The sequence below is a fragment of the Manis javanica genome, chromosome 2 (assembly GCF_040802235.1).
Source record: "Manis javanica isolate MJ-LG chromosome 2, MJ_LKY, whole genome shotgun sequence".
In the NCBI taxonomy this organism is placed as follows: domain Eukaryota; kingdom Metazoa; phylum Chordata; class Mammalia; order Pholidota; family Manidae; genus Manis; species Manis javanica.
In genome coordinates this window covers 201665788-201678601 of record NC_133157.1, presented here as the reverse complement: position 1 = coordinate 201678601, position 12814 = coordinate 201665788, and the positions used below count along the sequence as shown (strand labels likewise).

At 43.3% G+C, this 12814-nt stretch overlaps 1 protein-coding gene across 9 annotated transcripts in view; it reads left to right on the top strand.

Moving 5' to 3' along the window:
* The first annotated feature begins 7476 nt into the window (after positions 1-7476).
* The window catches only part of ENPP2 (ectonucleotide pyrophosphatase/phosphodiesterase 2), a 100652-nt gene continuing 95314 nt past the window's right edge, over positions 7477-12814 (top strand). Inside the window, exon 1 of one of the 9 annotated variants that reach the window (XM_037010853.2) lies at positions 7477-7625. In XM_037010853.2, coding sequence (XP_036866748.1) covers positions 7572-7625 — 54 coding nt within the window. In that variant the 5' untranslated portion in view covers positions 7477-7571. Of the gene's footprint in view, positions 7626-8538; positions 8967-12814 lie in introns of those variants that run through there. The other 8 variants (XM_037010848.2, XM_037010850.2, XM_037010847.2 and 5 more) reach the window with 8 other exon arrangements.

Below are 12814 nucleotides of genomic sequence, written 5' to 3'. Positions count from 1 at the left end.
ACAAGACATATTTGAAATGAGGTACTGTAAATTCTTTAAGTAGGATGTACCACACATTCAACTCAATTCAGGAAACATTTTGAGCAGCTACTTTATATGAGATATGCCAGAAACTAGATATACAGAGGTGGTTCCTACCTTTACTACTTATGAAAGTCCATAACTCAAATGGAACACATCTTAAAGTGAACTGTCTTCACAGTCCTGAGCTCAGATTATGGCACCACCAGGGATCCAGTTTCTGAAGCTGGAAACCCTGGAATCATCCCTGATTCTTCTTCTCCTTTACATCCTTTCCTATTTATGGACCAACCACAGCTAGTCAAGTCCAAGGGATCTTTCCTCCTCAATGTGTCTTGACTTGGCATCTTCCTCTCCATAGCCATGACCCCTTCTCCAGGCCTTCACCATCCTTCGCCTGGACTGTTCCAGTGGCGTCCCTTCTCGCTTCCCTGCGCCCAGACTCTCATCTGCCTTACCCCTGCTAAAGCAATTACTTAAAACACAAAAGAACATGTCACTCCTCTGCTTAAAGCCCTTTATGAACTCTCTTTATCAGCCACAGGATGAACATGAAAGTCCTCAGGAAGATATTCAACCCCTTCAACTATGTTGCCTGGGGTACCAAGCTGGGAGAGGGTGGGCAGACCCCTGAGTGAAGACACCTTAGAAAGACCAGCATCTTTTAACTTGGAAATAACCATCAAGACTAAAAAGAAAGAAGTCTGACATTCTTAAAATTTTGCTATTTTTAATTGAAGTATGGTTGAAATACAATATTATATTTGTTTCAAGTATATAAAATAGTGATTTGACAGTTATAGACATTATTAAATCCTCACCCCGACTAGTGTGGTTACTATCTGTCAACATAGAAAGATGTTATAGAGCTACTGCCTATATTCTCTATGCTTTACTTTCATCCCCATGACTAACTTCTATTATGATTGAGATTTTTGAGGCTCTTTATTCCCTCTGCCTATTTCCACCCTCCCAAACCCTTCCCACATAGTAACCGCCAGTCACTTTTCAGTGTCTATGAGTCTTGCTGTTTTGTTCATTTTGTTTTGTTTGCTTTTAGATTCCACATATAAGTGAAATCATATGGTATTTGTCTTTCTCTGCCTGGCTTATTTCACTTAGCCTAATAGTCTTAGTGCATTCATATTTTCTCAAATGGCAGCATTTCTTTCTTTTTTAAGGCTAAATAATATTCCATTGTATATATGTACCACATTTGTCTATAAAATGGGAAAACTGATTTTTGGATAAGTTCCCAATTTCTAGAGCTCCACTCTTTCAAATACATTCTGTGATGGCAGAAAAAAAATGCATTTAAGACAAGTGTAGAACAGTAGGTTATAAGCTTTTGGAGCTTTTTTAGTCAAAATGTGAGGGCCATTGGAAACATCACTCCAAATTTTTAAACATGTTTATTCAGCCATACATTTATTCATTTGTTTCTTTGACCAGATATCTACTGAGTACCTACTGTAAAAAGGAGGTTACAGAGTACCATGGTACAGTCCCTCCTTTCAAGGAAAGACAGATAAATAGGCAATTATAAAACTGCATAATGAGGTTCTGTTAAGAAAAACACATGGTGCTTTGAGAACACACATAAGGAGCACCTAACCCAGTCCAAGAGGGTCAAGAAAGGTGAAGTTTAAGTGGAGAACAGAAAGAAAGACTTACCCAGGTGAAGAGAAGAGTGAAGATATTCAGGTAGAGGAGAACATGGGCAAAGAGTCAAAAGCAAGACAGAGGGGGATTCCAAGATGCTAATATGGTAAGAATATAGTGCTGAGGTTAGAATGGAAGCAGGTGTAGGAGCAATTCTGTACAAGCCACTGCAGGAAGTAGTAGGTGCTCTAGTGGGCACTTCTAGCCCTTCCTGGGTCTTAAACAGATGGGCCAGTGCCAGGGCTCATGAGTTGGCATGTGGTACACAGACTGGCTTCTGGCTCAGTCAACTCTTTAGCTAGAGACTTTTGTCTATAGGCAGTAACTTGACCAGATTATTGCCAAATTATCTTAAGGAGTAGATGTTTTATCTTCAGGACAATGAGAAATCCTGCAAGATATTAATCAGAGGAATTAAGGGAATTAAGTGATTAGGTTTAAATTTAGGACAATCCCTCTGGTTGCAGCGTAGAAGGTATGTTAGAAGACCTCAAATTGGAGTCAAGCAGAATGGTTAGGAGACTTTCTCAGTGGTCCCAATGAGAGATAATGGGGCCCTGATCTAAGTCAGTGGCATTCATGGCAGTTAGTGTCATCATGAAACCTTAAGAGAAACTCATCAGCAGCCCTCTAGAGCTAGGCAAAAATTATAATCTCGTTCTTTCTTACCAAAAGTTGGATTTGGTGAAAGACACAAAACACTGGGTTTGCTGCATGATTTCAACTCAATGAGGAAATAGTTTCTTTTTTTAAAAAAAAATGCCTTTATTGAGATGTAATTGATGTGAAAAATTGCACATATCTAATGTATATAATTTGATGAATTTGGACATATGTACACACCAAACAAAGTAACAAACATTATCTCCCAAAGGATTCTTAACAATAGAAATTCAACAAAGGAGTAGGAAGAGAAACAACAAGATTCTGTTTGTCTCTCAAGCTGGCCCAAATGAGTGTCCCCTACATCCTTTAATTGTGTAATAACCTTACCTGAGCCTGACAGGGACATTTATGTTTGTGACAGCTTGTTCTGTTTTTTCCTCCCACTGGAAACATTTTTATGAGGCAACTGAAAAATCTCATTCATTACCCCCAAAAAGCAACTTGAGCTTTCACGGTTGTGCAATCGCACTAAGTTAAATTTTTACAGGCCCTTGGTCAGCCTGGTGTGGGTAAGATGTGAGCCAGGAGGGTGGGGGTGTGAGAAGTACAGAGAGTCAGACAATGGTGGAGTTAGCCACATGGCAGATTCAGGTGGGTCTGTGTTAATATCCTCACTCAATGGAGGGGTGCTTTGAGGCCATTGCTTGAGCTGGAAAAATCATTAATGAACAAAATAATCATTCATATTTTCTCTAGTTTCTAACTACATTTAAAAAATGTTATTTTAAGCAAAAGAAAAATCCCTGTCATAAAAGAACAAGATGTCAGGAGAGTTGAGTACTATCCTCAGTATTTTCTGTGCTCAGACACTACTTGGGACGCTTGATAAGACATAACCTTCTCTGGGCTTCATTTTCTTGTCTCAGAATTCCTTTCAGAGTAAAAATCTCAAGCCTCAATGAAATGTTTGCATTTTGAAGTGTCAGCACACAGTGGGCTCTCAGTATACATCTGTAAAATTAGAGAAACAAGCATTGTATGCTAGGCCCAGGGCTGTTAATGGGAGACACAAAATAAATGAAAAAGCCCCTTGTGTTTTAGTTGTTCAGTTATATACACAGGGGATAACTAGACACGGCCTAGGCACTATCCCATAGGCCTGTACAGAGAACTAACAATGGGATCAGAGGAGAGGAAAGCAAGGAAGAGAGACAGTTGAGCTGAATCTGAACAGAGGTTGGCCAGATGTGCAAGAAGGAACATTCAAAGCAGTGGGAAGTTAGATGAAGGTCCATCAGTTACCCTCAGTAATTCAAAACAGACACTTGATGCTTTCATGAAAGACAGCTCCCCTGGAGACAGTTCATAACAGAATTGGGATATCCTCTGGCCACGTCCTCTGGCCACTTGCTACAGGTGGTTATGTCTGATGATTGGATTGCCTACGGAGGGTCAATCAGCCAAGTGCTGACTTTAGTACTTGAGACGCCACAGGAGGGCTTAGCCCAGGATGCCACAGGTAGGTCTGGCACATAAAAGTGCAAGAAAAAGATGTTGTTTGAGAGGAATGCAGGTGAACAGACAAGATCAAGGTCCATGGAGCCAATATCCTCTGCCTGCTAAAGGCACTGATGAACATTTGGTGGGAGGCAGTAGTTCTTTCTATCAGCTTTTCATACCAGAGTGGACCTAACCCACCTCCTCCACCTACTTTCCATTAACAACTGGTGTTCAGCTTCAGCTAAATCTTGCCAGTGTCCCTGTTCTCACCAAGCAGAACACAGATGACCATCTGGCAGTGGATATCTTCATGGTGTGTGAAGCTTTCCTAAAATAATGGTTTGCTTTCTTTTTAAAGTACTACAACCCTCTTTCCATATTAGATTTTACTTAGAAGAAACAACATATAAACAGCTGAGGCCAAACTTTAACAACTACAACAGCATAAATATTTATCAGGCCCTTGATATTGCATAACCTCATTTAATCTTTGTAACAATGCTATAATGTGGGGTTTAAGGACAAGGATTATTTCATCCTCTTTTTAAAAATGAGGAAGCAGGGAATGAAGAGTTACAGCCAAGACGTGGTAAAGCTTGAGTCTGACCCAAGATAATTTGCCCTCAATACGGAGTCCTTATGGCACATGAGTTCCTGGCTCAGTGGCCCAGTTTGATGGGGCTGGTGAGGCCGAGCTGCACCATCTGTCTTCCATCCTCCTTTCCTTTCTTCTGTCCTTGTCCTACCATGCACCCCTGTCAGAGGTGTGGCTGAGCCTCTCATCCTCCTTCCCCCAGCTCCGGAATTTGGGTAATTTTCCAGGTTGCCAGGTAATAAGGTCTGAGAAGTACTGCCTTGGCTCATTCTCCAAGATCCCTACCAGAGTTCAAATTCTGTCACATTGACTCAGTGTGAAGGAGACAACTGTGACCAAATAGGCCTTCAAAAGTGCAAGTCGATGCCAATCACAAAACTAGTTATTATATGACTGCATTTACATGAAATAGCCAGGATAGGCAAGCCTATAGAGACAGAAAGTAGATGAGTGGTGACCTGGAGTTGGGAGACTGGGGAGACATGGGAGGTTACTGATAGTGGGTACAGACTTTCTACTTGGAGTGATGAAAATGTTCTAGAATTGATCATGGTGATGTTTAGATGATTCTGTGAATATCCTAAAAACCACTGAACAGTATAATTGAGGCCTTATGTGATTTATAGCTCAATAAAGCTATTTTAAAAAAACAGAAAATAAAAAACAAACATGGGGCATCTCTTGAAAATTCATTCAGTGTGTCAATCCATTAATTTATGAATTCATTCCACAGTATCTGTGGATTGCTGTCTCTGGCTGGGCAGTCTGCTACACGTGGGAAGACAGGAGCTCCCGGTCAAGAACAATCACGATATAATGGCAGGCAGCAGCATGGGTGCTCTGACGGGGGTGCCTGCAAGGAGAGGGGATGTCCACAACTCTTTGCGGACACTGAGAAAGACCTGGCAGAGGAAGTGGTATTGAACCCAAACCCAGACTTTACCAGGGAGTCTCCAAGGAGACTTTAGCAGGGAAACTCCAAGATGTATGGAATAAGGGTAGAGCCAAGATGGCTTGAGGGTGTTCTTGGTAGAGCTCATAGCTTGAGAAATGAGAATGCAGGGCTTGTTGGATGGTTTGCATGCCTGGATAACAGACCATGTGTGGAAGGACCAAGCTGAGGAGGACTCAAAGAAGCAGGAGCTCTAAATGACTCCATTCCTTCTATCATTCATTCATTTGTTCATTTCTGTATAAAGCATCACCAGTGTGTCAGGCAGAGGTTAGGTTCAGTGGTCTCAAGGTTGGCTTTTAGAATGGCCTGGAAAGCTTACAAAAATTGATACCTGGGTGTCCCCCCAGAAACTTCTGGTCTGAGGGTGCTTTGGGCATCAGCATTTTTCAAAGTTCTTGGGGGGAATTCTATTTGTAGTCAGTGTTAAAAATCAGTAGATTTTATGGTGGAGATGAAAAAAAAAAAGATTAAATCAAAGATGGTCCTGGCACTTAGGAGAGTATAATCAATAAATGTTTTCTGAGAACCCACTAGGTATATCCTGGGCACTGGGGATACAGAAGTCAATAAAAGACAGGAGTCCCAGCCATCATGAAGTTTCAGACTAGTGGAGGCAATAGAAAATAGGCAAGTAAGTGACAGAGGAGTCTCTCATTACAACATTAGGTAAATAATATGAAGTAAACAAAAAAGGTAAACAGTAAACCATTAATGAGGCACAGGATGGTTCTCTAGATTGGCTGGTCAAGAAAGGTCTCTTTGAGATGACTTTGAGTCAGGTTCTGAAAGAAGGAACCAGCATTGGAAGATCCATGGGAAGGATGTTCCAGCCAGTGGACCTGTGTATGTGTGTGTGTATTGTTATAAAAAACAGTTGAGTATTCAAATCACATTAGGAAAAATGGAGTTCATTGAATGGGAGAGACTTGAATGTATTTATAGCTCATGATGGTGGTGTTTTTTTAAAATCTTTTTATCCTTTCATGCCCAGAATGAAAGATGCTGACTGCATGTAATCATTGTTTTATAAATATTTACTAAATAAATGAATTAATGAAATCAGTAGAGAGGAAGTTGAAAGGGTGATGGTTGATCAAAGAATGTTCCAGAGGAAATGGGAAGAGAAGGATTCTGAAGTACACAGAAGGAGAGCCCTCCGAGGTAGGACTAGAGGTATCTTTTCTGGTGCAGAGGCAGGGAGCAGAGTTCCCTCCTGATACCCACCTGTGCTCTGTCAGGGGAGAGGAGGTTGTTTGTTGAAAGCAAGCCAGGTGGAAGTGAGCTCAGAGTTCTGAAGAGTTGGGAATAGTGACTTTGTGTAACTGGAGAGATGGGCTGGCCAGAGACACTTGGAAGGATTGCAAGTGTGGGTGTGGGCACTCAGCCAAGCCTGCAGAAACCATAAATGGGGGTGCCAGTGGACGTGGCTGTGTGGTGATGTGTGGCTCTAGCACATAACTACATCCTGGGTTGGGGGGTTGCAGCAGGTTGTCTGTGGTGATGGCAGGACAAGGACATAAACGCAGCTGGAAGGGAAGATTTAAACTGACATCAAAGTCTAATCTGGGACATAAAGGAAGCAATGTCAGAAGGAGCTGAAAGATAACAAGTAGAAGGGGCAAAGGACAAACGCTGATGAGTCAAAGCTGGACATATGGTGGGGAGAAGTAAGGGAGAGCACTAGAAGGAAAGGTCCTCAGTCCCCCGCCGTAGGCACTGCACACATTGAGGTGTGTCAAGGTGCAACAAGAGCCACCTTTTATTGGGTACTACTGCATGTCGGAAGAAAGGTAAAGGGTTTACCTACGTAATTTCATTTCATACACATAGCATATATCATAATCCCCATTTATTAATGAGAAAACTGAGGCTTAATGGGGTTAAATATTTCGCCCACATTTTTGTAGCTAGGAAAAAGAATAACTGCAACTGTCTGATGAAGCTAATGTCCATAAGTACCAAGCTAGGTTGACTTATTTTTTCTTATAGAACAACATATGACTCTTGCATCTTTGTGAGCTGATAACCCAGGGCCAATTATATTAACTAACTGAGCACTGCCGGATGCCATCCATGTTCCCTAGAAGGGCACAGGAGGCTGGTCAGAGTCCAAACCCACACCCTTCTCCAGACGCCGCCTCCCTCACCCTCTGCTCCTAACTTGCAGGAACTATTTTCAGTTCACTCAAGGCACCAGGACAGCATTTGTGCCTGTTGTTGTCTAGGTGGGTGATGTCCTTCTCCCTCTTCTCCTGGCTGACTCCTTCCAGTCCCTCCAAACTGGGTGTAAGTATCACTCCCATCCCCTTCTCTAAACGAAAAATAATGAGAATGATACCACCTATGTGCCTCTAGGGCATCTTTGCTAACATACCTCTTAGCTCTCATCACAGTGAAATTCTGGGATCCTGACTCCTTGTTCAGGGCTCTCTTCACAATTCCACGGCCCATTTCCTTTCGTTGTCTGGAAGGACCCAGAAACAGGAGCAGAAATGCTGTGATCATGGCTAGTGATGGACTCCTAGCAGCCTTAGGAATCCCTGGCTTATACTCACACCTGAGAGTGGCCAGTCTTGTTCCCATAAACACCCTTTTAGTAGCCGGTAAAGAGAAAAATTCAAACAAGAAAAAAATGCAATCAGTGAATTCAAGGTTTCTGTGGATATCATTAACCAAAACAGCTGTTATAGAAAAACAATTTCTAACACTTCTATAATTCAAAAATTAAAATAGTTATAAATACTGTTGCTTTATATTACACCTTATAATTATGTGTTATACTATGTGTTTATGTGTCATAATTAAGGTAGTCTGGTGGGTCACCCAGCAGGGAGGTGGATGGTTTGTGGAGGTGGACAGAATGCCCATTGAAAGGATCCAGTTTTCACTTTCTGGTTTGGTCTTTGGGCAAATACCTTATTTTTCTGGAGTTCCCATTTCTTTATGTGTAAAAAGGCAGTAATAGGAATGCCTCCCGGTCATTGTTTGGAAGGCCAAATGACAGCGTGATTGTGAAAAGCCCTTTGTAAACTGTAGCATGCTCTAGGGGGGGAAAATGGTGGCATTATTCCCGAGAATGTTAGAGGAATTTACACAGTACACGCTTGCCCACGTTTAACCTGGAAATGCTAATTCAGGGACTCATCAACAACACAGCAGGAAGCTTCTGCAGCAAAATCCTTTTGGAAACGGGAAGAATCCTACGGAATGAGGGAGAAACGGCAAATCAAACCTCAGAGAGAGACTCCTTGAAAGATTACCCGATGAAAAGTTAACTTGGCATTGTTGGGGGTGGGAATGTGCACCGCTGCCCTGGATGCCCCGTCTTCAGCCTCCGGACACTTTCTTTCCCCAAAGCCATTTTAGTCAAAGGTCATGTGTGAATCTTGTCAAAGGCCAGCTTCCAATGGAATCATTGTCCCCCGGGACAGCGGCCCCCTGACTACATCTGCACTGGAGAAATCCCAAAAGCAAACGGCCCAGTGCAAACAAGAGCAGCCCGGGGCCGCCGTCCCGGGGCAGAGCTCACAGGTCCGCCGGCCGGCAACAGAGGCCGCGTCCGCAGCGCCCTGGCCGGACCAGGCACCCAGACGCCCGCAGCATGACCCGCCGCGCCGCTCCGGTACGGTAGGCGCTTCTCTCTTCCCGTCCTCCATTGCTTGGGCCAAGCTGCTGTTCTGTCAGCCGAGAAACCTTGCAAAGGGCCTCCAGATTTCCCGGAAAACGGTCCCTGTTGGGCTGCGTTCCCGTGCACTCAGCTGGAGCAGTTTCCAGGCGCGCAAGATGCAGAGCTTAACTTATTGCGAGTTTTCGTTGCCAGGGAATGTTTGGGTTTGTAAATATGTATCTCGTTCCTGGAAAATGAGCCGATAGAACTTGCAGAGAGGGGTCGTGGACGAGTCTCCGTGCCGCGCGGCTCGAGCCCGTGCCAAGTGAGGACTCCGGGGGCACCACCGGTCTCAGGGTCCTGTGAGCTCTGTCCCGCTGGGGCCGCGAGAGGGCTCGGCGTTTGGTTTACTACCTGCTGGACAAGGGCTTTGCAAGAAGGATGGGGGTTTTTAAAGCCATCTGTTTCAGTAATGTTCTCTGGGATCCTACACTTGTCTCCAGAGGAAGTAGAATCATCTCGCAGATGGAGGGAGCCGGTGGCGCACAGCTGGCTCCCCTCTTGGGGTCCACAGAGGAAGATGTTGATTGACATGCACAGAGCCAGGCTGCAGTCTCTCAGCCCTTTGTACTTCATTGTTTGAACAAGCCTTTCAAGTGGATCTGCTACTTTTGGATGAGAGTTGAGGGAGCCTGGGGTCCTAACTGAGGAGGGGTACTTTTGATCTGGATTTGGAAATCTCCCAGGGTAAACAGACCAGGTGGGGAGGATTAGAAGGGGCAGTGGGCACAGCCGGTGTTAAGGTGCAAGCGTTGGGTCAAAGGGTTTCAATTGCTGCAGGGCCACACTCTGGTTTCATTTTAACAGGTTAAGCCCAGAGTCATTTCTCACTGATAAAGAGAATGCAGACAAAAGCCTTTCTAGTGCTCAGCAGGACCGAGAGGGAAGCCGGTCTGGTATTTGTTTATGTATTTATCACACACCCGTTCCACTGAGGATAGGAGGTTTTCCACCCTTCAGTTCCTTAGATGTTTGTTGAGCTTCTGTTCTTCCTCTGCAGCTGCAAACTCTATTTTCTCCTCCACTTTCCCACCAAACTGCTTTAAAGAGTGGGGGACATCTGCTGTCTCTGTCCTTCATATGCAGGCAGCTGGCATCTGCTCTCACTTCTGAAGATAGGGCCTCCAAAGACCTCTTGGTAGCTAAATGGTGGAACAAGTCTCTCCCCTAGTCTTCAGTGTGTCATTTGAACTGTTGGTCTTTCCCACTTATTTTCTTTTTATTCTGTCCTGGGTTCTGTGACACCACTTCTCTGCTTTCCTTCTGACCTTTTCAGTTACTGTTTAATGCTTAAAGGTCTGCCTTTCATTACTCATGGGATGTCCCACTCTTCCTTGACTCCGTTCCCTTTTTATCCCATGGTCTTTCCAGAAAGTCTCATCCATTCCCGTGGCTTCAGCCACTGCATGCAAATCTATACCCTATCCTGAGCTTTCTCCTGAATACTAACCTTTTATATACAACATCTCCACTTTGAGGTCCCACAGGGTACCTTAAAATCAACATGTTCAAAATTGAATGTCTTCTCCCTCCTTCTCCCAGGCCTGCTACTTCTCTTCTGTTCCCCGCTGCTCAGCGGCATTCCCAGTTGTCCAAGCCAGCCACAACAGAATCATCCAGGTGACTTCCTTTCATGCACAGTACCTAGTCAGTCACCAAATCCTAACTACTGTCCCTTCTTCTTATAGTTTATTTGCATACCTGTGTCTCCACCTCACCTGCCACTGTTTCAGTTTAAGTTAGTTTCACCCCAAGTTTGAGTCTAGTTACAACTTCCCAGTCTTATTTGAGGTCAGAATTACCCTTTCCCATACCCCCTATCTTGTCACCTTACTGTGTCAAATGGTTTTTCCAAAATGCAATACGATCATGGAGATCTTTTTTGAAAAGTCTTCAGTGGATTCCTATTTTTTCCTCTTTGAGAATAATGTCATATACAGGTTCTTCACGACTTGGCCTTTTCCATCCTCTTCAGTCTCACCTCGTATCATTCACTGCCTCTCCGCATTTTATGCACATTTTAACATGCACTTTATGCACATTGTGTGCAAATTAAGATGTATTAAACTATTTACTAAATGGGACTTTCCTCCTTGCCCGTAGGTCTGTGTCTAACTTATATTTCTCCTTAGAGACTCAGCTGAGAGCCACTTTCTCATGGAAACTACCCAGACCATTTGCTCCCAATCCTCTGGAGTGGGTGAGGTGCCCTCCCATATTCTCCAGAGCTTCCTATTTTCCCCTCTATCGAGCCTTCTTTATTGCAAATATCTCTTACTTGTCCAACCCCCACTAGTCTGTAAACTCCTCGAGAGCAGGGATCAGCTCTTTGTGTCTTAGCATCCTTAGAGCCTATAGCCTGGACCCGACAGGGATGCTCAATGAATTTGTGTGAGTTCTTATGCAGTTCTTGTCAGTGGCTATTGTGTTCAGTCATTGAATAAGATGACGGAGATAGAATCTGTAATACAGTATGGTAAAGAATGATGAATGAAGATCAGCGATGATCATCAGGAAACAACACAGTCTTTGACTTACTTAACAAAGGGAATAGTTTAGACTTTCTAATCCTCCAGGTCTCCAGATCTACCAGCTCTCTCTCCAATCCATATCTCAACTGATGGGTTTCTCCTATTGCTGCCTGCATCTGTCTTAACCTTGCCTGAGGCTGGAAAAGCTGTGTAAAAAGCCTTTTGCAATTTTGCTTTGGCTTTGTGAAGGCAAAGGAATTCTTTTCAGGCTAGAACCTGGTGTGGGAAGAGGGTACTGAAGGCCAAGATAGGTGGACTTCTAAGAGAGGCTTTTGATCAGCTGGTATTGAAGATACAAGCTGGTATGTTTTGATACTTGAGAAGGTATGCAAGGCTTCAGAAGGGACCAGCAGGTGAGACCTCTTAGGGCAGCTAGAGAGTGATGGAGGTTTGGGGGACTATGGATGAGAAAAATGCAGCTTTAATTTTCTAAAGAAAATTGAATGTACATTTGAAACTCTAGACAGAGAAGTGAGAGATGGTTAAGTTCTATGGAGAGTTATTTAAACTACAAGTTGTTCTTGTTTGGAGCCATGGTCCTTTTGAAAGTCAGATGTACATAATTCTTCTCAGAGAAAATGCACAATATGCAACACATGGCACTTTTCATAAATTTTCAGGACATTCATAAAAGTCTACTCTTGGCTCCCCTTGAATTCTCATGAACCTCAGGTTAAGAACATTTAATAAAGGATTAAATCACTCACGATATTTGGGAGAGTAGGTGGTGATTAGCAGGAGTCAGGGTAAGTCCAATCAAGCATACTTTCTCTTCTGAGAGAAAGTATAATGTGTGGTATTTAACTTGGCGTCACAGGACCTGGACTCATGTTCCTGCTCTGGCACTCACCAGTTGTTTGATTTTTCTCTCTGAGTGGTAGTTTTATTAACTTATTAAAAAGGGATAAATGTGTTGGAAAATTAAAAAATATATATATGTGAAAGCACCTGGAACATGGCCTATACTCAATTATCATTCAATTCAAAACTTTGATTTCAGGAAGGGCCCAGATCTTGTGATATTCTTCTGTCTTAGAAGGGTGCACATGGGCCGGACCAATGACTGGTTGAATGCATTTGTTAAAGGATAGTAGATTAACAGATGACATCTTTAGTACTACAGGTGGTGGTTTGCTCTCAGCTCTGTCCTTATTCCTCTTTTATTCAATAGCATTGATATCCATGAAGGCATAACACAGTGATTGCATTTGCTAAGAGAAACTTCTTAATGACTAGGGATCTAAAAGCTATCAGTCAATTCTAGTCTGCTTAACTTT